General features: G+C 37.4%; 1 protein-coding gene and 1 pseudogene across 1 annotated transcript in view; one reads left to right on the forward strand and one right to left on the reverse strand.

Moving 5' to 3' along the window:
• RAB10 (RAB10, member RAS oncogene family) overlaps window positions 1-27,667 on the reverse strand; it is a 65,862-nt gene that overhangs the window by 12,934 nt on the left and 25,261 nt on the right. Inside the window, exon 2 of the mRNA XM_045844482.1 lies at window positions 1,067-1,127. Coding sequence (XP_045700438.1) covers window positions 1,067-1,127 — 61 coding nt within the window. The remainder of the gene's footprint in view (window positions 1-1,066; window positions 1,128-27,667) is intronic.
• On the forward strand, window positions 16,467-17,312 carry LOC123822484 (annotated as a pseudogene).

Below are 27,667 nucleotides of genomic sequence, written 5' to 3' on the forward strand. Positions count from 1 at the left end.
AACAAGCTAATTTTAGTCCCACAGACGTGTGCCGTGGCCAGGGTGAGACCCATCCCCACCCCTGTGCAACACAGACTAAAGACTCCTAGAAAGAAAGCGAGAAAGGAAGATCATGCGAATAAAGTAACACATTAATGAGACATGAATTGTGCCTCAACAGAAACTAAACATTTCATAATAAATCATTGCTGTATGTAGTAAATATAAAAGAAAAAAGAAAAATAAGACAAAACTTTAGCATAGACTGAAGTTTCCAAACCTAAAATTCAATCACAAAATAGGAACTTTTCACGTTAAAACAAGAATCTGAATATATGCATTTAAAATTACTAGTTTAATTTTAAAGTCTATGATTCATATACTTGATACAAACTTAAAAGAATTTTATTATACTTCTAGAGGGAGCAAACTCTATAGAGACTAACAAAAATCATGTCTATAGGAAGTTACAAATGCGTTAAAGAAAATAAATATTTTAGCTTAAGCATGTCAGAGCATCAAAAGAATTATATTGACTTTTTATGCCCCGGCAGGGTAGCTCAGTTGGTGAGAATGTCATCCTGACACATCAAGGTTGTGGGTTCAATTTCCGGTGAGAGCACACACAGGAATCATCCAATGAATGCATAAATAAGTAGAACAACAAATCGATGCTTCTCTCTCTTTCCCTTCCTTTCTCTAAAAATTAATAATAAAAAAAACCCCACCCTTTTATATTGAGTGTGAGCAAAGTATGTGCTAGAGGCTTTACGCAGATTATTTCATGAAATCCTTGTAACAATCTTTTGAGATGGGTGCTATTATCTCCATTTTCCATATGAAAATGTAAGTGTCTCACAGTGGGTATGTAACTTGCCCAAACTCACACAGTAAGTGGAAAATATAAAATACTCAGCCAGATCTCATGGCCTCCAAAGTCCATGGCAATAATTTCCATACTTTACTTTCTGAAAGGAGGACACCTGATTGCTGGCTTTAGAAAGAAGTCTCACAGAATCGAAACAAGTGGTAAGGCCTTCAGGCTTAGCATTCTACTACATAAGGTGAATAAATTAGCATCACTTACCATATCTGTAGCTTGATCTTCTTTCCTTGTAATTCAACTGTTTTGATCTTAAAGTCTATTCCTACAACATAGAAAAAAATAGGTAAAAATTGTATTTGAACTGTAGTATATTAAAAGTAACTGGAATAAAAACACTTTTAAAATCTGTTTGTGTATGTTTGGCCCTGGATATTCACTAAGTATGCAATTCTGAACAAATGTGTCACATTTTAAACCCGAATGATAATAAAAGATCCAAGATGGTAGAAGAAATAGTTATATAGAAAGAGTTGGTTCTTACAATTAGAAAATAAAACAGTACAATTTAAAATATTTAATGCAAAGGAACAAAAAGTTTCCTAGTAGGAAAAAATACAGCCTTCCTAGCCTGCAGAGCAAAGGGAAACTATGAGAAAGAAAAATCTTTAGTTTGGTCCCATTATGTTTCCCACACCCAACAAAAAAAAGGAGGGCTGGGGAGCATTTGCCTGACATTTACAAACCTCAGTTTACAAAGTCTCTAGCCTCATACTGTGCCTGCACTTGGTTTAGCTTTTATAAACACCAGTCTTTGTCTGTGGACAAAAGAGTTCTATGGAAAGGAACCTCACAGGGTGATCTGGTCATCAATTCCTAACTGGGCAGGTCAAGGTGGGGAGTCACGCCCAAGGCTTACAACTTCTTTAATAATAAAAGACCTATCTTTGCCCAAGAAAGCCCTGCCCATAGCTTCTGTCCACCTAGGCTAACACACCTTCGCAATGCCTCTTTTCAGACCCCTCCCTCTAAAGCATGATCACCCTTCAAGAGAGTACACAATCTTGACTGTCCTGTAATCCAATGCCCACCTTGCTTTCTGCCACCTTCATAATCTTCCTTACATTTGCTTCTTAATCCCAAAAGCATAAAAGAAACTACAAGAACTGTTATTCTCTGAATCATTTGAGAGCTTGCTTTGTTGTGGGTTTTGGCTCAAATAAACTCATAAAAATTCTTTACAGGTTTGGACGTTTCTTACTTTGACAGTCTTTATTTTTATTTCTCTAGTAATTATTGAGAAAATCATTCTGAAATGATCTGATGGTCAAGACCAACTCTGAACAAGAATATTCCAGTTAAGCATACAATTTGTTAATTAATCCCAAGGACAAACATGACAACAAATACTATTTCAGAAAATTTTTCTGAAGAAAGGTTAAATTAGGACACAGTCTGAAAACTCTAAACCCTCTGGGATGGAAACCAAGTACAACCGGAAAACGTCTAAGAATTTAGGCAGTTTTAGACAAAGGCACGTAACTGTTTAAGATACAAACCTCATACTAGATTCCTTGAGGTTCCCTCTGACCTCATGATCTCACTGTTGTCTATCCTCAAACTAGTTAGTAGTTGAAGCAATTCCTCATTCTCTTCTGCACAAAAACTCTCCTGGTATGTTTACCTACCTGGCCACTCTTCAATCTTCATTACTGGTTTCTCAACTCTCTGACCTTTTCTAAAAATTGCAATGAACTCTTCTTTTCTATCTTCACTCATTCCCTTGATTTTCCGAAATTTCATGGCTTTAAACTCCACATACACACTGATAACTCTCAAATTTTATCACAGCCCTGACCTCTCCCCTGAACTTCAAACTTGAGATATCCAACTGCTTATTGGCTACCTTCAAATACCATCTTTCACGAAGACTAGCAAAAGTGTTTAAAATAGTCTATAAAGCCCTTCACTTTCTGCCTACCTCTCCTTTCCACCCTGTCCTCATCCTTTCTTACATCTTACCCTCACCTAGCTAGCTGTATTGGTGTCCTTGTTGTTCCACACACAGAACTGGCAGACTTCCACCTCAAGGTCTTGGCATATACAGTTCCCCCAACCCAAAATAGTCTTCTCCATCATGGTGCCTTCCCTTAGCTCCCCTATCCTAAGCTGCAATGTTTTCCCATGCCCCCCACCACATGTCCATTGTCTGTCAATACTCCCTAATCTCTCTTCCTTTTTAAAAAAACATTTATTTATTAAAAACACAGCCATTTTTCAAGTAATTTTTTCAAGATTTTATTTATTTATTTTTAGGGAGACAAGAAGGGAGGGAGAGAGCAGGGAGAGAAACATCAATGTGTGTTTACCTCTCACATGCCCCATATGGGGGCCTGGCCTGTAACCTAGGCATGTGCCCTGACTGCGAATCGAACCAGAGACCCTTTGGTTCACATGCCGGCACTCAATTCACTGAGCCATTCCAGCCAGGGTACCAGTGAGCTTTTCTACAATAGACTGCGCTATGAACACAGTGAGTCAAAGTAGCTCTACCTAATACACAGAAACAAACACAGGGAGGCTGCCAAAGTGAGGAGACAAAGAAATATGGCCCAAATGAAGAACAGGTCAAAACTCCAGAAAAGGAACAAAATGAAATGGAGATAAGTAATCTATCAGATGCAGAGTTCAAAACACTAGTTATCAGGATGCTCAAGGAACTCACTAGGTACTTCAACAGTATAAAAAAGACCCAGGCAGAAATAAAGGGTACACTAAGTGAAATAAAGAAAAATGTATAGGAAATCAACAGTGGAGTGATGAAGCCGAGAATCAAATCTATAATTCGGAACATAAGGAAGGAAAAACATTCAGTCAGAACAGCAAGAAGAAAAAAGAATCAAAAACAAACAAACAAACAAACAAACAAGAATAGGCTAAGGAGCCCCGGGGACAACTTCAAAAGCACCAACATTCCAATCATAGCAGTGCTGGAAGAAGAGAAAGAGCAAGAAACTGAAAACTTACTTGAAAAAATAATGGAAGAAAACTTCCCTAATTTGGTGAAGGAAACAGACATACAAGTCCAGGAAGCTTAGAGAGTCCCAAACAAGATGGACACAGAGAGGACCACACCAAGACATATCATAATTAAAATTTCAAAGGTTAAAGATAAGAGAGAATGTTAAAAGCAGCAAGAGAAATGCAGAGTTACCTACAAAGGAGTTCCCTAAGACTGTCAGCTGATTTCACTGAAGAAACTCTGCAGGCAAGAAGGGACTAGGCAAGAAGTATTCCAAGTGATGAAAAGCAAGGACTTAACAACCTAAATCACTCTATCCAGCAAAGCTATCATTTAGAATCAAAAGCAGATAAAGTGCTTCCCAGAAAAGGTAAAGCTAAAGGAACTCATCATCACCAAGCCATTATTACATGAAATGTTAAAAGGACTTACTTAAGAAAAAGATCAAAATTATGAACATTAAAATGGCAATAAATTAATAATTATCAACAACTGAATGTAAAAAACTAAGCAAACAAGCACAACAGAAACAGAATCATAGATATGGAGATCATATGGATGGTTATCGGGTGGGAGGGAGAAGGGGAAGATTGGGAGGAAAGAGGTAAAGATTAAGAAATACAAATTGGTAGGTACAGAAAAGACAGGGGATGTTAAGAATAGTATACAAAATGGAGCAGCCAAAGAACTTATATGGATGTCCCACGGACATGAATGAAGGGGGTGGGGGGAATGCTGGAGGGAATAGGGGTACCAGGTGGAAGAGAGCAAGGGGGGGGGGGGGAATTGGGACAACTGTAACAGTATAATCATTAAAATAGATTAAAAATGAAAAAATAAATCCACTTGAAAAATTCTGTTAAACTGGTGACAGCTGTCATCGGCGTGCATTTAAAAAAACCATAAAAATCAGGGAATTTTTGTGTAGCCATTTTAATAGTGAAGATGGAAGGAAATAAGCAGCATTTTGGGCATATTATTATGCTTTACTAATTCAAGAAAGGTAAAAATGCAACTGAAACACACACACACACACACACACACAAAAGATTTGTGCGGTGTATAGAGAAGGTGCTGTGACAGAATGAATGTGTCAAAAGTGGTTTGTGAAGTTTCATTATGGAGATTTCTTGCTGGACGATGCTCCACAGTCAGACCGGTTGAAGTTGATAGCAATCAAATTGAGACATTAATGAAGAACGATTAATGCTTTACCACATGATAGCCAACATACTCAAAATACCCAAATCAAGCATAGAAAATTATTTGCACTAGCTTGGATATATACGTCAATCTCTTTAATGTTAGGGTTCCCCCTAAGTTAAGCAACAAAAACTTTCTTTGACCATTTTCCACATGCGATTCTCTACTTACGCATAATGAAAACATTCTGTTTTAAAAACAAATTGTGACAGGCAATGAAAAGTGAGTTTACAATATGTGGAACAGAAGAGATAGTGGGGCAAGTGAAATGAACCACCACCTACCACAGCAAAGGCCAGTCTTCATCCAAAATATTGGAAGTGTGTATGTTGTGTATATGAAATGTACACTTCATATGGTGAAATTGGAAGGGAGTTCTCTATTGCGAGCACCTTCCAGAAAAGCAAATGATTAATTCCAACAAGTACTGCTCCCAATTAGACCAAGTGAAAGCTGCAACTGATGAAAAGTGCCCAGAATAAGTCAACAGAAAATGCATAATCGTTCATCAGAATAATGCATGACTGCATGTTTCTTTGATGACCAGGCAAGAACCTGTTAACCTTGGCTAGGAACTTCTGATTCATCTGCTGTTTCACCAGACATTGCACCTTCATGCTTCCATTTATTTCCATCTTTACAAAGTTCTCTTAATGGAAAAAATTGCAATTCCCTGGAAGGCTGAAAAAGGCACCTGGAACAGTTTTTTGCTCAAAAAGATAAAAAGTTTCAGGAAGATGGAAGTTTGAAGTTCCCTGAAAAATGGCAGAAGGTAGTGGAATAAAACGGTGAATGTTCAATAAAGTTACTGGTGATAACCAAGAATGTATTTTATTTTACTTAAAACCGAATGAGGTTTTTGGTCAAACCACATCCCCCCAAATAAACACACTTATATCTGGAAAAACTTATATTTAAGTATAGTAAAAAGGGTTTTGATAAAATTTAAAAGATTAGAGCAAAATCAATAATTCAGCTATCAAAGGAAGCTATAAACACACACACACACACACACACACACACACACACACACACACAAAAAACCCTAGCACCTCTAAGACTGTGCCAGGAGAAATAATCAGATTCTCCTGCAACATTATTATTTGCTAAATTACCACAGACTAGGGCAATCAGTGTTGATCCAAACAATGATCTTTTAGATTTTGCTTATAAAAATACAATACAGTTTCGCCGTGGATGGCATAGCTCAGTGGATTGAGCATGGGCCTGTGAAGCCAAGGGTCCTGGCTCAATTCCCAGTCTAGGACACATGACTGGATTGCAGGCAGGGTCCCCAGTAGGAGGCATGCAAGAGGCAACCACACACTGTTGTTTCTCTCCCTTCCCCATTCTCTAAAAATAAACAAAATCTAAAACACACACACCAACCCCCTCCCACAATATAGTTCCTTCTTTTTTATAGCCTTGTAGTATTCCACTGTATAAATGTACCATGGCTTTTTAATCCACTCATCTACTGTTGGGCACTTGGGCTGTTCCCAGATCTGGGCTGTTGTAAAAAATGTTGCTATGAACATATGCGTGCATATATTCTTTCTAATTGTGTTTCAGGATTCTCAGAATATATTCCCAGAAGTGGGACCGCTAGGTCAAATGGCAGTTCCATTTTCAATTTTCTGTGGAAACTCCATACTGTTTTCCACAGTGGCTGCACCAGTCTGCATTCCCAGCAGCAGTACACTAGGTATCCCTATTCTCCACATCCTCACCAACACTTGTTGATTTGTCGACAGCCATTCTGACAGGTGTGAGGTGATACCTCATTGTAGTTTTAACTTGCATTTGACGACTAGTGACATTGAGCATTTTTCATGTCTATTGGCCATCTGTACGTCTCTTACCCTTTACAACAGCATTGATTATTAATAGCCAGGAGATTATTATGCTAAGTGAAATAAGCCAGTCAGATAAAGACAAATACATATGATCTCACGTATATGTGGAATCTAATGAACAAAAGAAACTGAGGAACAAAGTAAGACCAGAGGCATGGAGACATGGAACAGACTGACAGATTGCAGAGGGGAGGGTGACAGCAGGGACTGGAAGAGATTAGCTGAAGAACACATATGCAGAGCCACAGACAGAGCCCACAGTGTGGTGAAGGCCAAGCGGGGGGGTGGGGGGGGGGCTGGATGAAAGAGGGCAAAGGGGGAGAAAATGAGGGACATCTGTAATAGTGCCTACAATAAAAAAAACACAATAGAGGAAATCCTACTGTGTGTGTGTGTGTGTGTGTATAGACTCCTGGGACCCAGTTCAAACAAGTATTTCAATTTACTGCAGGTCTAACTCATTTATCAATTTCAGTGGCTCAGAAAAGTAAGAAACAGTATCAGCCCAAACATTTGCTTTAATGATACTGCAGAAGCACCACCCAGTGGCAAGGGGAGCAACTGCAACTTCTGGGCACTACAAATGTCAGTTTTCCAAGGCTTGACTTCTGATGACACATCAGAGTAATTGATGCAAGGAGAAATAGCTTGTATAGTAAATTCTATACAACCAAAATTCAACAACTTAAATAGCTAAATGATCATATCTGTGATTTTTAACAAGTGAAAAATCAGTGTTTTTACCACACCAGTTAAAGAAGAAAGAATCACAACCTATGATCTTTTGAATGTAGCTTAGTCTGAAATTTGAGAGACGAGGTTGTAGTCCTAGCAAGCTCTGTCATTACTAGCACAGGTTTTGAAAAGTCCATTTTCCATTGTGGGCATTAGTTTATCTGGATGCAGATGTGAAAATGCAGAATGCAAAAAAGTTCCCTCTAAAAATCCTTTCATATAATATAGTATATAGCTTAGTAAACACTCAGAATTTACAATGTGCCTGGTACTGTTTTAAGTGCACTGTGTGGATTAACTCATTCAATTTTCAAAACAATCTTAGTCCATACCATTTGGGTTGGCCAAAAAGTTCATTTAGTGTTTTTCCGTAAGATGCCGCTAGAAGCACTTAGTTGTCTTCAACTTTATTTGACACAATTTTGTTAGATTATATTGTGACAGCTGTCATATTAGTGTGCATTTGAAAAAAAAAACTTATCAGGCCTGGCTGGTGTGGCTCAGTGGATTGAGTGCCAACCTGTGAACTGAAGGGTCACTGGTTTAATTACCAGTCAGGGATGTGCCTGGGCTGTGGGCCAGGTCCCCAGTTGGAGCGTGCAAAGAGACAACTGATTAATGTTTCTCTTGCATATCAATGTTTCTCTCCTCCAAGAATAAATAAAATTTTAAAAAATTAAAAATACATCAAAATTAGTGAATTTTTGTGTAGCCATTTTAACACTGAAGATGTAAGAAAATACACATTTTTGTCATATTATGCTTTATTATTTCAAGAAAAGTAAAAATGCAACTGAAAAGCAAAAGAAGAAAGGATTTGTGCAGTGTATGGAAAAGGTGCTGTGACTAATCGAATGTCTCAAAAAGTGGTTTGTGAAGTTTCATGCCGGAGATTTCTCGCTGGACAATGTTCCACAGTTGGGTACAACAGTTGAATTTGACAGCGATCAAATTGAGACATTAATTCAGAACAATCAACATTATACCATGCAGGAGAGAGCCGACATACTCGAAACTTCCAAAAATAAAGTTATTGGTGAAAATGAAAAAATGTGGCCTTTATTTTATGGAAAAAAACATATGGACTTTTTAACCGAACCCAATATTATATCTATTCTACAAGAGAAGAATAAAAAATCAGTAGTAGCAAAAAAATATATTTAAAAAACCCTAGTAACATTTACTGGATAATTACTAAGTGTTCCAAGCACATCACGTACGCCATCTCATTTAACACTAACAAAAATCCTGGGAGAAAGCACCAATACATCTATTTTATAGGAGAGAAATTTGAAGGTAATTTATTTAAGATCACAGACTTAACAGGTGACAGACCCAGGACTCAATTCCATGTCTGTTTAACTTTAGACCATGCATGCTCTTAACCTACATTAAGTTACATAATTCCATTTTAAAAGGACTTTTTAGAATTTAACTTTATTTTTAAATTTTTAGAGAGGGGAAAGGAGGGAGAAAGAGAGAAACATTGATGTCAGACGGAAACATCAACTGGTTGCCTTCCGAAGGCACCCCGACTAGGTTCGGAACCTGCAACCCAGGCCTGTGCCCTGACTGGGAATCCAACCAGTGACCTTTCCGTTTTCAGGATGACACCCAACCAACTGAGCCACGCCAGCTGAGGCCATTATGCCACTTTCATTTACCTATTTTCTATTGAGGGAAAAATTACATAAAATTTACCATTCGAAAGTGTACAATTCAGTACATTCCTAATGTGTGTAGTCACCACCTCTATCTAGTTCCAAACATTTTCATCACCTCAAAGGAAATTCCATACCCATTTAGCAGTTGCTTTCCATTATCCTCGCCTGTAGTTCCCTAGAAACCACCAGTCTGCATTCTGTCTCTATATAGATTTGCCTATTCTGGATACTTCATATAAATGAAAGCATATAACATTTGACCTTTTTGTGTCTGGCTTGTTGCATTTAGCACGATGTTTTCAAGGTCGACCCACAGTGTAGCATACATCAGTACTTCAATTCTTTTTTATGACTGAATAATATTCTATTTCATACACTATAATTTGTTTATCCATCCATCCATTGATGGGTATTTGGGCTGTTTTTACCTTTTGGCCTCTGTGTTGCTATGGACATACGTGTACTTTTATTTATGCAAGTACCTGTTTACAAGTCTTTGAGGTACATATTCTGGGTCATGTGGTAACTCTATGAGTAATTTATTGATTTTAGAGAGAGAAGAAAACATTGATTTGTTGTGCCACTTATCTAAGCATTCACTGGCTGATTCTTGTATGTGCCCTGACCAGGCAGGGATCAAATCCGCGAACTTGTCATATAAGATGGTGCTCTAACCAGCTGAGCTACCCAGGCAGATCTAAGATTAACTTTCTTTGAGGAACTGCCATTTTCTACAGCAGCTGCTCCATTTTACATTCCCATTAGCAATGTATGAAAGTTAAATGTTTCTACATCCTCACCAATACTTATTGTTTTGTTTTTCTTAAATTTTATTTTAAGCTATACTAGTGAGTGGGCATAAAGTGGTACCTCACTGCAGTTTTGATTTGCATTTCACTAATGATCAATGACGCTGAGCATCAATTCATGCACCTGTTCAACATTTGCATATATTCTTTGGTGAAATCTTTATTCAAAGTCCTTTGTCCATTTTAAAATTAAGTTGTCTTTTTGTTGTTGAGTGGTAAAAGTTCTTTATTATTATGGATACCAGACCTTTATCAGATACACTATTTGCATATATATTCTTCATTCTGTAGACTGTATTTTCACTTTAATATCCTTCAATGCAGAGTTTTTAATTTTGATGAAGCCCAATTAAAATGATCTATTTTTCTTTTGTTGTATAACTCCATTAATTTTAATTTTTGAAATCTGTGAGATTGGAGAAGTTCTGAGAAATGCAAAATTGACAGAACCAAAGCTAAGTTCAACTTTTCCCAACTACACTGTAACATGTAATAGAGAAATAACACAAGCATTTCTAGTACGTGTGTGTGTATGTGTGCATAAATACAGGGAGGGTCCAGCAAAAGTAAGGTTTCCTTGAGTGTGGTTGGTAGGGCAATAATATGGGTTTCATAATTTGTGGTTTTAATTTGAATATTTCACCTAAAATGTCAGGTGGTATGCTTGGGTATGATGTGGTTATGTTACATAATTACATGCTTATGATTTTGTGATAAAAGATTTTGTAATAAAAAAGACGAGTTATTTGTGTCAGACCCATATAGTCTACGAGCTACTTAACATTCTAGTAATACGTGTCCCAGCAAAATAAACCACGTTCAATACACACTTAGCACTGAATGCAGTAAACAAAGCCCTTCAGGTTGAGGGAATTTTCATTCCAGAGAGGTGAGACAAAATAAAATAAAAACGTTAGCATTAGCTGTGATAACGCTATAGAGAAGAATGAAAAGGGGAGCTACTTTCCATGAGGAAATCAAGGAATGCCTCCCTTGGAAGATGCCTCTGAGCACAGCCCTCAGGAGGTCTGGGACAGAACAAGCCGTGGGAATATCCGGTGAGGGTGCTCCAGGTAGAGAAAACGGTTAAGTGCAAAGGCTCTGAGGTGGAAATATGTTTGTCATGTTCAAGAAACATAGGTTAAGAGTTTGAATACAGTGATGTGTGCCATTCTAATCCATGAACATGAAAGAGTTCTGTTTATTTGGGTCTTTAAATTCAATTCTCTCAGTAGTACTTTGTCATTTTCAGCGCCTAGGTCTTGCACGTATTTTGTCAAAGTTATCTCTACTTCATTTTCATTTTTGGGATGCTACTGTATACCTTTGTATAGAATATTGTATATTATTGTGTATTAACCTTATATCCTGCAACCCTGCTATATTAACTTATTAATTCTGGAAGAGAGGGTAAGGGCTTGTTTACAGTTTTCTATGTATAAAATCAGGTGGTCTGTAAAAAAGCACTTTCATTATATCTTCCTTGCAAACCTCTATGACTTCTTTCTTTCTTGTTTTATTGTACCGGCTACAACTTTGTTTTTATTATTATTTTTATTTACTGGTTTTTAGAGAGCAAGGAAGAGAGACACACATACAAAGGAAAAAAACATCAATTTATTGCTCCACCCATCCATGCAGTCATTGGTTGACTTCTAGTATTAGGTATATAAATATGATAAATGGACATATTTATCATTTTCAAAAGAATCTTCATTCCTGAAAAGATATAGCCCTTGTTCTGAAATCTACTTTGTCTAATATTAATACAGTCACTTGAGCATTTTGATGATTAGTAGCTTATTATATATACCCATTAAGTGGTTTTGCTAGGGTTTATAATATACATCTTTTTAAAATTTATTTTTATTTTCACTTTTTTAGATTTTATTTATTTTTAAAGAGAGGGGAAGGGAGGGAGAGAGGGAAGCATTAATATGTGGTTGCCTCTTCAATGTCCCGTACTGGGAACCAGGCCTGAAACCCAGGCACATACCTTGACCAGGCTTTGAACCAGCAACACTTTGGTTCACAGGCCAGCACTCAATCCACTGAGTCACACCAGCCATGGCTACAATATACATCTTTAATAGCACCATCTACCTTCAAACAATTTCATACTGCTTTGTGTATTAATATTAGATCCTTAGAGTAGTGTACTTCCAATTTCTCCCTGCCATTATGTGGCCTTTAGAAATCTTGTATTTCTACATGTTCTACATCTACATTTCACTTCTAAATATTATATATCCTATAGAACATTAAAACGTTTTGCTTTAAATAGTAAATTGTCCTTGAAATAAATTAAAATTTGAAAAAAAATGTATTTCCCCACATTTTTACCATTTATCCTCTTCATTCCTCTGTGTAGACTGAGTTTCCATCTGGAATGATTTTATTCATCCTTAAAAACTTTAATATTTTTAATACTGTTCAAGACTGCCAGCAAGAAATTCTCTCTGCTTTTGTTTGTCTGGAAAATGTCTTTATTTTGCCTTCATTTTTTTGAAGGATATTTTTGTTAGGACTGAATTCTGACTTGATAGTTTTTTCCTTTCAGAACTTTAAATATGTTATGCTATTGTATTCTGGCTTGCACTGTCCCCCCCGCCCCCCCCCCCTTATCCTTTTGGGAGAAATATAAATTTAAGAACCTTTAAAAAAAGGTTTTACAGAAAACTTGCAAATATAGCACAAAGTGCATGCATACTTTTTATTTACTTTCTCCTAGTGCTAACGCTTACACAATCACTGATCAGGAACAAGAAGGTAACACTGGTACAACAACGCACCTTTTCTAAGCGCTCTTTGTTTTCTGGCACAAACAATGTTCCAGGAACATGTTGCCTTTCTCCTACTCCAGCTCTGGGAATCAACCAGTTCTTGGAAGAGCCCTGGTTCCTTTTAATGAAGATTCATACAGTCCGAGGTCTAGGTACTAGGTATGCTCATTGTTACTTTCAGTGTCACTGCTTTGAGTCCTTCCCAGAAAAGAAAGTGAGGAAACATGAGGGGGGATCCCCCCCCAAAATATGGTTATCTCCTGGAAGGCAGGCCTGTTGTAGTACAGACTTCCCCTGCTAGGCAAATGTTCTAGGAACCCATTTCCATCTCTGTACCAGCTGGCGTTGTTGTGAGAGGCTGTGTTCCACTTCAGTGAATTGTTTTAAAGACTCTCTCAATGCATTTGCCCATTTCATGGTGGGTGATTTACTAGCACACCTTCCCACACTGTACTGAATGTTCAACAGTTTTTGACCAAAAACAGTATAACCCCTGTGCTCCACCCTCCCTATTCAATCTTGCCCCAGCAACTTTTTTTGTTTCCCCAGATGAAAAAAGTCCTCAAAAGGAAACGTTTTGCCATGTGGAAGAGGTAAAAAGAAAAACAACAGAAGCATAAAAGGCATCAAAATTGGCGAGTCCAAAAGCGGTTTTGAGCAGTGGAAGAAACGTCTCAATAAGTGTATTGCATCAAATGGAGGGCATTTTGAAGGTGAGTATGAAGTTTAAACATGTAAGAATACATTCACAATTTTTTATAAATAAATTGTTTTGGGGGCCCCTCCTCGCATTTATGTATACTAACCCACACATATACACAATCTACAACTCCATAACTATTTGTATGTATATATAAAACCATAAGTCCATACTGACACCCCTGATTCCAATCTGACATCACACAGCTCATCTACACTTCTTCATTTCATTACCTGTAACTTTCTCCTTTAACAATTAGAAACCTGGCCTCATTACCTAAAATACATCCAACCCTAGTATACAGTAAATCTTCTCTTAATGTGGTCAATAGGTTCTTGAAACTGAGACTTTGACACACAAACAGCCACACCCACTCACACCGGGACAATTTAGACGTGTTGATGCACCTGGGAAACCAAAGTACTGGGACGACACCCATATGTACATTGGAAGAATGTGCAAAGTCCACACAAGACACTGGCCCTGACCAGGCATTTGTGTTTCTAATCAATGTTGTAATGAAACATTAAACAAAACCACATAATTTGAGGACCTGCTACATATGTAAAGTAGTTTCAGACTTGCCAACCCATGGCCTTACGAGAAACTAGATTTGCTAACTACAATACCCGTATACAATTCTTTTTACCTTTATCTTACAGTATCTGATCAAAATACTCTTTTCTAAGTTTACTTTGATTATTCCTTTCTCCCTCATCAGTATGCTTGTTATTCACTTATATAACTTGTAAGGTTCATTTGTTGGCTTACATTGTTTGTTTTCACGAAAAGTCAACAATTGTTCTTACTTTTGTCCCTATAAAGAGTGTGTGTGTGTGTGTGTGTGTGTGTGTGTGTGTGTGTACACACGTACATATATAATGTTAGAAAATATAAAATGTGGTCTTTTTTTCCCCTCTGGCTTCTCTTAGGATTTCTTTTTATAACTGGTTGGATTAAGATATGCCTCAGTGTATCCTCTACCTGGTTCATGAGGTCCATGGCACTATCACTTTCAGTATACTAGACAATTTTTCTGCTATTGTTTCTTTAAATACTACTTCTGCACCTGCAGCTCCCCAACCCTCAGCCCCTAGTCCTAGACTCCAAATGCACATATATTAGACCACTTGACAATGTCCCACATATCAGTGAGGCTCTTTCCCCAACCTGCCTAGAATTCTACCCACTGTGCTTCATTTGGATGGTTTCTATTACTCTTTCACTGATCTTTTCTTCTGCCGTGTCTAATCTGCCATTAACCCTATCAGCTGAGTTTTCCACTTCAGATATTGTATTTTTCAATTCTAGAAGTTCTAATGGGTCTTTTTTACATCTTGTATTTCTCTCATGTTCATGCTTTCCTTTAAGCAACATCTGCCTTCTAAATTTATAAGCTCTGCCATTTCTGAGTCTGTTTCCATCAACTGATTTTTCTCCTGGTAAAGGGTTACACTTTTCTATTTTTCCTTCATGTCTAGTTATTTTGGATTAGATAAACACTTTGTATATTTTGTCAATGTATGTATTTATTTTTTGTGTGTTTAATTTTTTTTCTTTTATTGATTTCAGAGAAAGGGGAAGAGAAGAAGAGAGAGAGAGCAAGAAACACTGATGCGAGAGAGAAAACAGAGATCAGTTGCCTTTTGCATGTGCCCCCAGAATGGGGGCTGAACCTGCAACACAGACATGTGCCCTTACCAGGAACTGAATCCACAATCTTGGTTTGTGGGATGATACCCAACCAAGCCACAATGGCCAGGGCATTTTTGTTTTTGTTTTTAATGTATGAATTTTTAAAATAATGAGTCTTGTTCAGGTGAGCAGCTAAATTAGTTGAGAATGAGCTTAATTCCTTAGAGACCTCTTTTTTTTTCTCCCCAGCACAGTCTGGGGGTGGGAGCTGGAGTAGCCTTTCTCTAGAGTTACTTTAGCCCTATTCATATAGGAATGACATTTTGGGGGTCTCTCCCATATGGTCCTGACAGTCAAGGAGATCTCTCCGCTCTAGCTGGTCAGAACTAGAATGTCTCCTAACTCATGTAAATCCCAATACTTTTACCTCCTCTCTGGCAGTTTTCTTCCCCCAATAGCTGTTCTTTACCTAGCCCATGGAGTCCCACGCAGCTTAATACCCAGCCAAAGACTCAAAGAAACTCCTCTGCAGATTTCTAAATCTGTCTGTATAACTCCATCTTCTATGGTAATTAACCCTGAAAACTCCAGCCTTCACAGTTTCCCCACACTGATTTCTATCTCCAACAGAACTGCCTTGCTTTGTTTAGATCCTGCACTGGAATCTAGTTTCAGACAGAAAGTCAGGGAGATAGCAGGGTTCAATTTGTTTTCCTTCTCTCTGGGACTGCAATCCTGCCCTGCCTGTTACCAAATACCTAAAACGCAGTTGTTTCATACATTTTGTTCAGTTACCTAGCTGTTCATGGCCAGAGGGTAGTATAGGACCAGTTACTCTAATATCTAGAAGTGGAAGTTCTCGACAGCTCTAATGTCTTCTGAAGATCAAGCAATCCTTAATCTCTTTAGGAATATGTTCAAATTAATTTGAGAACCCAATGAAAACCATGGATCCTTTGTCCATGCCCTTACATCAATGTGTATACATACAAAATTTGGAGAATTTCAGGGAGTTCACAGTTTCTGCCTTCTATTGTTCTGTGCTGTTATGATTTCTAGTATTGGTGTATTGTACTATCATTCTATCAAGGTTTTAGGTACAATTTTTATTTACTGAAAACTTGCTAAGGCTACAAATTCAAGTGTTTGAGCCAAGAAATAAATTTTTTTTTATTTTTTAAAAATAAATATCTCAATTTCAGGTCCCCAATCCTTGGCCATCTGAACCAGGAGGGTATCAGGTTGACACCTGCAAGGATGGCAGGTGAAAAAACTAAGAAGCTGGATACTAAGGAGAAGAAACCCAAAACCCAGAAGGCTGATGCCAGCATAGGTTAAGAAGGGTAACCTTAAGGCCAAGATGCCTAAGAAGGGGAAGTCCCACTGCAGCCAAAACCCTGTGCTAGTCAGAGGAATTGGCAGGTATTCCCAGTCAGCTATGTATTCCTGAAAGGCCATGTACAAGAAGTATTCTGCAGCTAAATCCAGGATTGAAAAGAAAAAGAAGTTATGACTACTGCCACAAAACCAGTTGGTGGCAACAAGAACGGTGATACTCAAGTGGTTAAACTTCTCGAAATGACTAGATACTACTCTCCTGAAGATGTGCCTTGAACACTATTGAACCATGGCAAGAAACCCTTCAGTCAGCATGTAAGAGAATGCGGGCCAGCATCACTCTCGGGACCATTCTGATCATCCTCACTGGGTCACAGAGGCAAGAGGGTGGTTTTCCTGGAGCAGCTGAGCAGTGGCTTGCTACTTGTGACTGGACTTCTGGCCCTTAATCGAATTCTTCTAAGTAGAACACACCAGAAATCTGTCATTACCACTTCCACCAAAATTGATATAAGTGGTATGAAAATCCCTAAGCATCTCACCAATGCTTACTTCAAGAAGAAGCTGTGCAAGCCCAGACACCAGGAAGGGGAGATCTTTGACACCGAGAAAGAAAAATACAAGATCACAGAGCAACGCAAGGTTGATCAGAAAGCCATAGACGCACAAATTCTGACCAAAAAAGCTATTCCTCAGCTCCTGGGTTACCCCCACTCTGTGTTTGCTCTCACAAATGGCCTTTATCTTGACAAAATGAAGTTCTAAATTTCTTTTGAAAAACCTAAATAACTGATCTGTTCAAATAAATAAATAAATGTCTCCTTTGAGCAAAGAGTAAGTACAAAGTTCCGGGGGGGACGGCACACGGAGATCCAGCAACTATTCTTTCTGCACGTGTGGTAGACATTTCCCAGGTATCTTCATAGTGACACACTGGCTGTTTGATACTGCAGACTGCAAAACAAAGCCAAAGTAATCTGAACTTTGTACCCAATTTCTTAATTTGCTTTCTTTCATTATGTAATTATTAAAAAGAAAATTATTTTTATTTTACTATTCCAGACCTAGCCACCAGCAACAGCAATAGCAATACTGAATTGTAAATATATATGGTAATCCCCCTTTATCTGTGGGGGATAAGTTCCAAGACTCTCAGTGGATGCCTGACCTATAGATAATACCAAACTCTCTCTATATAATGTTTCTCCCTATTCATACATACCTATGATAAAGTTTTATTTACAAATTAGGCACAGTAAGAAATTAGTAACAATAACTAACAATAAAACTAGATTACAATATATTGTAATAAAATGTATGTGAATGCGGTCACTTGTTTTAGCAGATCCCTTGCATAAGTCTTCATATAGGCTCAATGCTTTCTGGTGCAACACGCTGCCATCAACTGGAATGCATTTTCTGTTCATGTCATCCACATAAACTTAATGCCTTTTCCAAATTTAGCACTTAACATGCACTGTGGCCATAATGTTTTGAGTTTACAGTGCAAAAAGAAAATTAGCATGCATTTCTTTTTCATTCTTCACAATTTCAAGGACAGAAGATTCATTCTGACTATAGATCTTAGCAATCTCAGAATATAATTTTTTTCTTTCGTTATTGAGAACTCTCACCTTTTTCTTGAACACAGTACTTTCTCTTTCAAGTTTTTCTTTAGCATATCTGAATTGCCAGCATCACTACCCTTGAGTTTGGGGGCCATTAGGTAAAATAAGGGTTACCTGAACACAAGCCACCTGTGACACAGCAGCAGTTGATATGATAACTGAGGCAGCTACTAGTGGCTAAGCGACTAACTGAGAAGGTTGAATATACAGTGCTGATACTCTGGACAAAGAGATGATTGATTCATTTCCCAGGTTGGACAGGGCAAAACAGGACATCGTGAAATTTCATCACTGCTACTCAGAAAGGCACATGATTTAAAACGGAATATTTCTGGAATTTTCCACTTAATGTTTTTGAACCAAAGTTAACTGTAGGTAACTGAAACTGCAGAGAGCAAAACCACAGATAAGGAAGCACAGGGGTTATACTTACAGTATGACTACTGTATTTCATATACATACATATTAATTCTTCTCTAATTACTGTTTAAAACTGGAACTTTCTTAGTTTTCTAGTCCTCAGAGCATTAGCTAGCCCTGTCAGGTCAGATGCATGTGAATAAACGTCAACTCAGAAATCACCCTATTCCAACATACTCAGCAATGAATACCTGTTCATTTAAGAAACGGGAGGAAATTAAGAAGGTAGAGACAGAGAGTGCATAGAAAAAGAGAGCGTTTTAGGGTGCTTGATATTTCTGACTCTCACTCAATTCTAATCCACTGGTCTCTACGTCTCTCTATGCTGGTACTACACTGTCTTAATTACTGGAGCTTTCCTGTAAATTCTGAAATCAGATAGTGTGTCTTCCAACTTTGTGCTTCTTTTTCAAGATTATTTTGCCTATTCTGGGTCATCTGAATCTTAGGAGCCACTTGTCAACTTCTGCAAACAAGCTAGTGAGGATTTTGATAGGGATTGCAATGACTCCACAGATCAATTTGAGTACTGCTATCTTGTCTTCTGATCCACGAACACTGGGTAAATCTTTAATTTCTTTGAAAGTGTTTTCAGTATACAAGTCTTGTACTTTCATGTTAAATTTATTCCTAAATACTGATTCTTTTTGATGGCATTATAAATGGAATTATTGTCTTAATTTCACTGCTAGTGTAGAAGTACATTTGATTTTTGTATATTGCTTTTATATCCCACTTACAGACTTGCTGTTCTGAAATACTTGTACATTACATTAAAACTACATTACAATAAACAAAAGTCATTCTAACAAAAAAGAATTTCATCGAAGTAAACAAAAGAACCTGACATTACAGAGTAATATATAATAGAGCCCAAGAACTGCTGAATCTCTAGGTATAAATCAAGATGAAGTCTTATCTGTTATACACTAATTTTAGAGACACTCCTCTAATTCATAAAGGCATTAAGATTCTCAGAAGTAACATAGTTAGAGAAGACAGCTGGGAAATCTGAGAAATTCCACAATACCCGTTAATAGACAATAATATAAAAACAAGAGAATACCACAAAAACAGACAATTAATGTTTCTCTATGCACCAAAGATATAATGCCTTTTCTTACCCAGTCAGAATAAGTTAAACTTTCTTATTTGAAAAATTAGCATTTCCTTTAATACCTATATTTGTAATACCTGTATAGTGTTACAATTATTTTTATTGATTTGAGAGAGAACAAGAAATGCTGATTTGCTGTTCTACTTATTTATGCATTCCTTGGTTGATTCTTGTATGTGCCCTGACTTGGGATCAAACCCACAACCATGGTGTATCAGGATGATGCTCTAACAAAGTAAGCTACCTGGCCAGGGCTCCATGAAGAGTTTAAATATTTATTAGGCACTTGCATTTTACTACATATCCATCTGGTAAAAATACAAACATATACATATACATATACATATACATATACATATACATATACATATATTTGGCCCTGGCTGGTGTGGCTCAGGGAACTGAGTACGGGCCTACACACCAAAAGGTCTCCAGTTCAATTCCCAGTTGGAAATAATAATGGCACCAATATTTTACATTCCTGTGGTTTTAGGATTCACAAAGTGCTTCACATACATGCCTGCCTTTGATCTTGCCTCTTGCAGAGCATCTTTGGTCCCATTGTACAGAATAACAACCCCAAACCCAGAATATTTAGACAGGAATTTATTCCCAATCACAGAGCTTGTTGAGCTCTGATAACAAATGAGCTCTGATAACAAATGCCCCAGCTTGAATCCTGGCTTTATTACTTTTGAGCTATGTGACCCTGAGAAATTACCTAACAACCTCTCTTTTGATGCGGGAGGGGGGGGGCACGAGTATGAGAGGCAACTGATTGATGTATTCCTCGCACATGAATGTTTCTTTCCCCCTTTCTCCCTCCCTTCCCTTCTCTCTAAAAATAAATAAATAAAATCTTTTAAAAATTTGTATTTGTTATCTCACAAGATATCTGAAAAATCAAAAGCTCTGATGATAAAGTAAAACAATCACAATTACTATGTCTTAATTATTTTGAATTCAAAATTAGTGTAGCAAAAATTAATGAGATTTGCTTTGTTTCATAAAAGTCATAAGATTTATTTCACTGGAATTATGTATTTCCAGAGGTAGGTGTTTGTTTTTTTTAAGCCAGTCAAATTGAGTAGTGAGGGTTGTATTCCAACTTTAGTGACACTAACTTTAGTTGAGTTCTGATAACCCACTATCGGACCAGCCTCCATAGGTAGTTTTAAATTCGATATGTTGTAGTTAATACCTTGCATCTCTAATGAATTTCCTCCATTTCCTTTATTCCTGAGCTCTCTTTATATGCTCCTTCGACAATTTTCTGAAGAAAGGAAGAACTTTTCCATGTCCAACAACTGAGCAGGTAGATTCTATGATAAAACACTATGTTGCTGCTTTTGCTATAATTTCCACTACCCAAAACTTTGGAGACACCTTCCAGACGGTGGTGTTCTCCAGAGTCTTCTTAAATTATTTGGTACCCCAGCATCAAAAGTAACGCTGCCTAAAATAACAATCTTGATCCCTACAAAGCTACTTCAATCATATTTTGATGATCTGTTAAGTTATATACTACACACCAATAAGAAAAATACAAGTACAGTGTGAATTCACTTTAGGAATTAAGACAGGCAGTATGAAGCACAGCAATTAAGAGGATGCAGGCAAACATGGTCTCTGACTCTGCCACATACTAGCTGTGTTGCATTGGGTGAAGTTTTAACCTCTCTACGCCCACCTCTGGTTCCCCAACTACAGTAGGAGTTTTTATTTCCATTTCCAATATGTTGTGAGGATTAAATGAGACCAAGTATAGAAGTCTATGTACATAAAAAGCTCTCACTTAAACTATTAAATTGGTTTTGAATACTAATCTAGCTACATAGTTTCAGCCTTCTCCCAGTCTGTGGTCCATCCTCCTTTTGGCCTGCCCTTGTCTGATTCTCCTGATTATGGCTCCTTGAACCAGTCCAAACTGTATCCCAAGCAGCAGTATGACTCTCAGGTCAGTAACCCTCTTCTGAATTTTCCCTGAATTTGCTCACATATCTTCAAACCCTTTGTTAGCTTTCCACTTCCCCTCCCCCTTTATGGATATAAAAACTTTATCTAACTTGTCACACAATTAAACTTTGTCTAAATTGTCACAAAATGAGTTTATATACTATCTTTAAAAGCCACCAAATCTTCAGAACCTAGGGCTCGTTGATCAACTGTTTCAAACTTATTAATCTATTACACTTACTCCCCACTCTCACGACAACTTGTCATCTGGTCATGATACTTTTATATCAGAATACTTTGCATGGCATTTGTTTACTCTATATTAGAAGAAACACAGCTACTTTAAATTCCTGCTAATTTACTTCCACAAACCTTTACCACCTCCTCACTTCGAGCTTCCAGCTCAGGTTTTGCTTTGTCTAAAAAACAACGGCAACAAAAATCCTGTCAAGCAACCTCTTTTCTGGCTTATTTATCAGACGACAAAACATCTGATAAACAAGTTAAATCTGCACTGACCCATTTTTAGGACACCAGCCAAAGCACAAAACCATTTCATTCCAACAGAGTAGTGGAATTTGAATACTGTTGGTATGTCTCTCACCAAATAGTTCCAATAACACAGTGTAAACTTAACTACAAAAAGAGACTGCAAATCCTGTAAAAGATGCAGTGAAAAATGATAGGGAGAACTGCTAAGCCACTGACAAATGAAGAATAAACGCAGGAACAGAAATAGATAAGAATGACAGCACAAGTGGACTTAAAATTATATGAACACAAAATTAAGAGTCCCTTAAAAATGAGTAAGACTTTTAAATATATTTTAATGACTCTATATTCACACCATAAAAGTAAAAAGTGAGGTTAAAGGATCTTATTTATACAGTTTTGTCAGAAAAAGTATGCCAGCCCTTCCACACTAGAGTCTGTCTCTCAGTGCTAAATGGTACCCAAGAATTAAAATTATAATCTAAATTTTGTCAAATACAAGATAAAACTTGCTTCCATAAGTTTAGTTTCTCTGCAAGTTCCCAACATTTGTTTTCCATTATTTGCTAGGAAAACGTTTACTGTCTTAAATGGATTTCCTTTAAGTGACTTTTCTCAGTACCATTATTTCATATATTATTCTATCATTTCACTTTCCATTTGCGTCGATCTCTCCTACTAGATTACAAACTGAGTTAGTAGGGACCACAGAAGTAATGAAAGAGGTATACCACCAGTCTGAGGACCCCTTTGTACTCCTAAAATTACTGAGGATCCAAAAAAGTTTTTATTTATGTGGGTTATATCATTTATATTTACCATACTAAAAATTAAAACTAAGAAATTTTACATTTTAATCTACTTTAAAATAATAGACCTATAAATAACACTTTTATTTAAAAAATATTTTCCATGCCCTGGCTGGTGTGGCTCAGTGGACTGAGTGCCAGCCTGTGACCCAAAGAGCCAATTAGATTCCCAGTCAGGACACATGCCCGGATTGCAGGCCAGGCCCCCAGTAGGGGGCGCATGAGAGGCAACCACACATTGATGTTTCTCTCCCTCTCTTTCTCCCTCCTCACTTCCCCTTGCTCTAAAAATAAATAAATAAATCTTTTAAAAATATTTTTCCCAGCCCTGGCTGGTATGGCTTAATGGGTTGAGTGCTGGCCTGTGAACCAAAGGGTTGCGGGTTTGATTCCTAGTTGGGGCACATGCCTGGGTTGCAGGCCGGGTCCCCAACCCTGGGGACGTGTAAGAGGCAACCACATATTGATGTTTCTTTACCTCTCTTTCTCCCTGCCTTCCCCTCTCTAAAAATAAATAAAATATTTAAAAAATTTTTTTTCCAAAACAAAGATGAAACAGTGAGAAGAGTGGCCTGGATTTTACAGTTTTCTAACTTTAATGTCCAGCTTAACAGACAACTGAATTTTCGTATCTGCTTCTGCAACAGATTCAACCTGTTGCAATAAGCTAGCTGCTTTGGTTGAAACACATGAAAAATAAAAAGTACATATATGAAGAAAATCTAGTCGCATAGATATGTAGCTGGTAAGGAGAAGCATTTTAAGAGCCCATTTAGATCATTCTAAATATTCTTCGACACTATAGAAGTAAGTGATACTTTCTTAAAGATCAGTTGCAATGTGGAACCTGAAACCATATCAATAAATTTTCATATTCTATTACATTGAATTCATCTGTTAGTTTACACTCTGAGTGGATCTTTTCATCCACACATGATTTTATAACATCATCTATTGGTCATGTGAAAAAATACTGGTTCACTACACAGTTCTTCCTTATGCTGACACATCTTATTACACAATATGAAAAGAAACATATTCATAAATATTACCATGGACCTCATCAGGGGAATCTCTTATTGGAAAGCTGTCAAGTTCAAGGAGGAAAACAAAAGTTTTCCAGAATTGTAATTTTCATTTAAAAGCATAAATTATTTCATTGGCAACAAATATCATTTCATTCACTTGGGAAAGTGTCATCTGCCAAATACTCAAGTTTGAATAATGATAGTGTACAGTAGTTCTTCCAAGAATAAATGATATTCCACGAAAAAGGTGCCCAATTCAGCCCTGGCCCGGTAGCTCAGTTGGTTAGAGCATCATCCCAAATACATCAAGGTTGCAAGTTCAAACCTCCCCCACCCCCGCCCCGTCAGGGCACATACAAGAACCAACCAATGAATGCATGAATAAGTGGAACAACAAATCACTTTTTTTCTCTCTCTTTACCCCCCTCCCTTCTCCTAAAATGAATTAATAAAACATTTTTTAAAAGGTGGCCAATTTGATTTCACAAGATAATCATCACTGTCTCATAATGAGGCAGAAATAGTTTAGTTACTTCCCATTTTGTCACACAGGAAACAAAGATGTTCATTCAAGAGTAAAGATTTATTAAAATTAAAAGTTCCGTTTCACTGAGGACATTCTTAAGTGAAATTAAGCTTTGCTTTTTTTCCCTCATGTGAGTTCATGGTGGTACAGAGTATAGTAACTTTTCCAGAATTTACATGTCATACAATGTGTCCAAGGAGCCTGTCCGTACAATCAAGGAGGTTCAGTAGAAAATGTGGGTGATAATGCAGAGAAAAGATAAATCTAAGACTGACACTCACACAGAAGTTCTGTGTCCCCACACCAAAACTGCTATCATCAGAACTATCTGAACAGTTAAAGTTTTTAAATGCCATGCTATTTAAAGCATTAATATCTTCAAGGTATGCCTCAAAAAATTTAAATTATAGAAAAACAAATCTGTAAATCCTGAGGAACACTGCAATCCAGCATTATTCCTGGGATAGTTAGGATTATCTTTTTTTGACTACAGAGGCAAAGATCCAATTCTACTGATGAACTAGGTAGGGGCCTTCTACTGGTGGCAGGCCCATTAGCTTCAACCATGGTTCTGCTGTATAAATTAAGACCACCTCTGTTAAAGTGAACTTTTTTATGAGGAAAAAAAGTCAAATTTTGGGCATAAAAATCCCTACCTCAATGCTGTTTAGAAGGAAAAGAGGCTATAATACGTAACGAGATTGTATTACCAGATGAAAATGTTTTTAATGTATGAGATTATAGTGAGGCACAGGGCAAATCAGAAATTCTTAATTTCAAAAACTTCCGTTAAAGTGGAAGGACAGGCACCCCTGGTTCAGGTGGTTGGGCGTCATCCTGCAAACTGAAAGGTTTCCAGTTCAATTCCCTATCAGGGCACATGCCTGGGTTGTGGGTGTGGTCCCCAGTTGGGACATGTGCAGGAGGCAAGCAATCAGTGTCTCTCTCTCACTTTGATGTTTCCCTCCCCTTCTTGCCTTCTCTCTAGAATCAATCAAGAAAACAAATTTTTAATGCAAGGAGGTGCATCGGTAGTCATAGATATTCTCTCTCAAGAAGGAACCTACATGAACTAATACACTAATTGCTCTGCAAAAAAACCACTTTAATTAAAAAACATAAATAAAATACATATATAAAACAACTTTCTTTCCTGACTTCTACAGAAGAGGTATGAGGTGTCATTAAGTTTGCTTAGCTGGCTTTAATTAAACCTTGCCCACCTAGTCTGAGAAAAATGACTCAGCAAGATTCAGCCCATATGTTAACAAGAGTTAAGAGATTAAACACTTTTAAATTAAACACACATTTCTTTAACATGTTCAGTTTACATACACTTGTCACTAAAAGATCATCTCCAGAAAAAATTAAAGGCTCAGAGTCACTGATAGGTCCTTTTACACACAGTCTCTCATGCTCCTTAAACATTAAACCACTCAATGTACATATAAGAGTTAAATATATCTTCTGTGAGTCTTTAACTAGAAATTCCAACTACAATCCATTCTGCACCTTATCTGGGCCAGCCATCTTTTAAGAATTTAAACATGTCATATCCCTGCTCAAACTTTCAATAGAATTCAAACCCTTAACGAAGACCATCAGGCTCTGCGTGATCTGGCCAACACCTGCTCTTCAACACCTCTGCCTCTGTTCTCCCTACTTGACTCATATCTGCAGCACAGACTTTCTTTCAGGTCTTTGAACTCGATAATCTTCTTTACTCTCGCCAAAGACCTTTTTGTGACTATTTCCTCTGTCTGGAATGTTCTTCCTCTCTCTTTTCTCCTACCTAACTTCTAACATCTCAGATATCAACATAAATGTCAATGCCTTAGGACAGCATTTCCTGTGCTACTTCCCCAGGCCCTGAAATAGGAAAAGAGTAAGAACCGCTGTTTATTCTGATTCCACCATGTATTTTCTATTCACAACAATTATCTAACTAGACAATTATTCTGGTTTGGTGTTTTTCTTTATTTGATGAGCATTTATCACCCCACCAAACTGCTGCAAGTATGGTGGTCACTAAGTCCGTCTAACCAGAAGAATCTTCATTTATCATGTTTTCCAACACCCTGTTCACATTTACTGTCTCTGACTCAGATTAGACTTTTAACACAGTTACTTTAAAATAAGTGGAGAGGGCTCGGTAGACCTTTGGTTGGTACTACACAGTCTTGCCAAGGTCTTACGCTGTTGTGAGATAAATGTGTGGTGTCAACAGTTACCACTTTTTAACATATGATTCAATCTAAAAAGATGGCCAGTGATAACCTGTCTCTATTTCCCAATCCTCTACAAATGCAAAATAACTGACATTTGCCCTTCTAGCACATCTAGCTGACTATCAAATATAATAAAAGGCAGCCATCTCCTTCTGGTCTTAACAGATGCTAGGGAGAATATTTAAAGCTGCTGCCTCAACAAGATCCAAGAAGTCATCAGGTTACTTCCCAGTAAGTGAGATAAAGAGGAAACATGGGAAATTATAGGAGCATGTACAGATAAAATGTGCATAAGCAGTCCTTTCAGAATATACAGAGAGCCCTGACTTGTGTGACTAAATTGGTTGGATGTCATCCCGCAAAGCAAAAGGTCACCAGTTTGATTCCTGATCAGGACACATGCCTGGGTTGTGGGTCAGTTCCCAGTTAGGGCACACATGAGAGGCTACTGATCGATGTTTGCCTCCCTTTCTTTCCCCCTCTCTTCCCTCTCTCTAGAAATAAATGAAATCTTTTTTTTGTGCAAGTCACTTGACCAATACAATTTTTTTTAAGATTCTATTTATTTATTTGCTGGGGGTCATGGCCTGAAACTCAGGCATGTGCCCTGACTGGGAATCGAACCTGCGGTGCCTGGTTCGCAGCCCGCGCTCAATCCACTGAGCTACACCAGCCAGGGCAAGAAATAAAGGAAATCTTTAAAAAAAAAAAAAAAAAAAAGAATATACAGAGAGTATAAATGCATTTGCAACATTTTATCATTTATTTTAGCATGTATATCTATAACTAATGTATATATTTTGCAAAAAGCTCTTTAGACAATTTACTCAGAAAGTTTGTTTCAAGAGAAAACACTGACATGAAGAAACAAATCTGCAGAAACATCAGCATTTAATTCAAAGGCAGCAGTTACTGT

The sequence above is a fragment of the Phyllostomus hastatus genome, unplaced genomic scaffold (genome assembly GCF_019186645.2).
Source record: "Phyllostomus hastatus isolate PE091 unplaced genomic scaffold, TTU_PhHast_1.1 phas_contig_402, whole genome shotgun sequence".
NCBI classification, from domain to species: domain Eukaryota; kingdom Metazoa; phylum Chordata; class Mammalia; order Chiroptera; family Phyllostomidae; genus Phyllostomus; species Phyllostomus hastatus.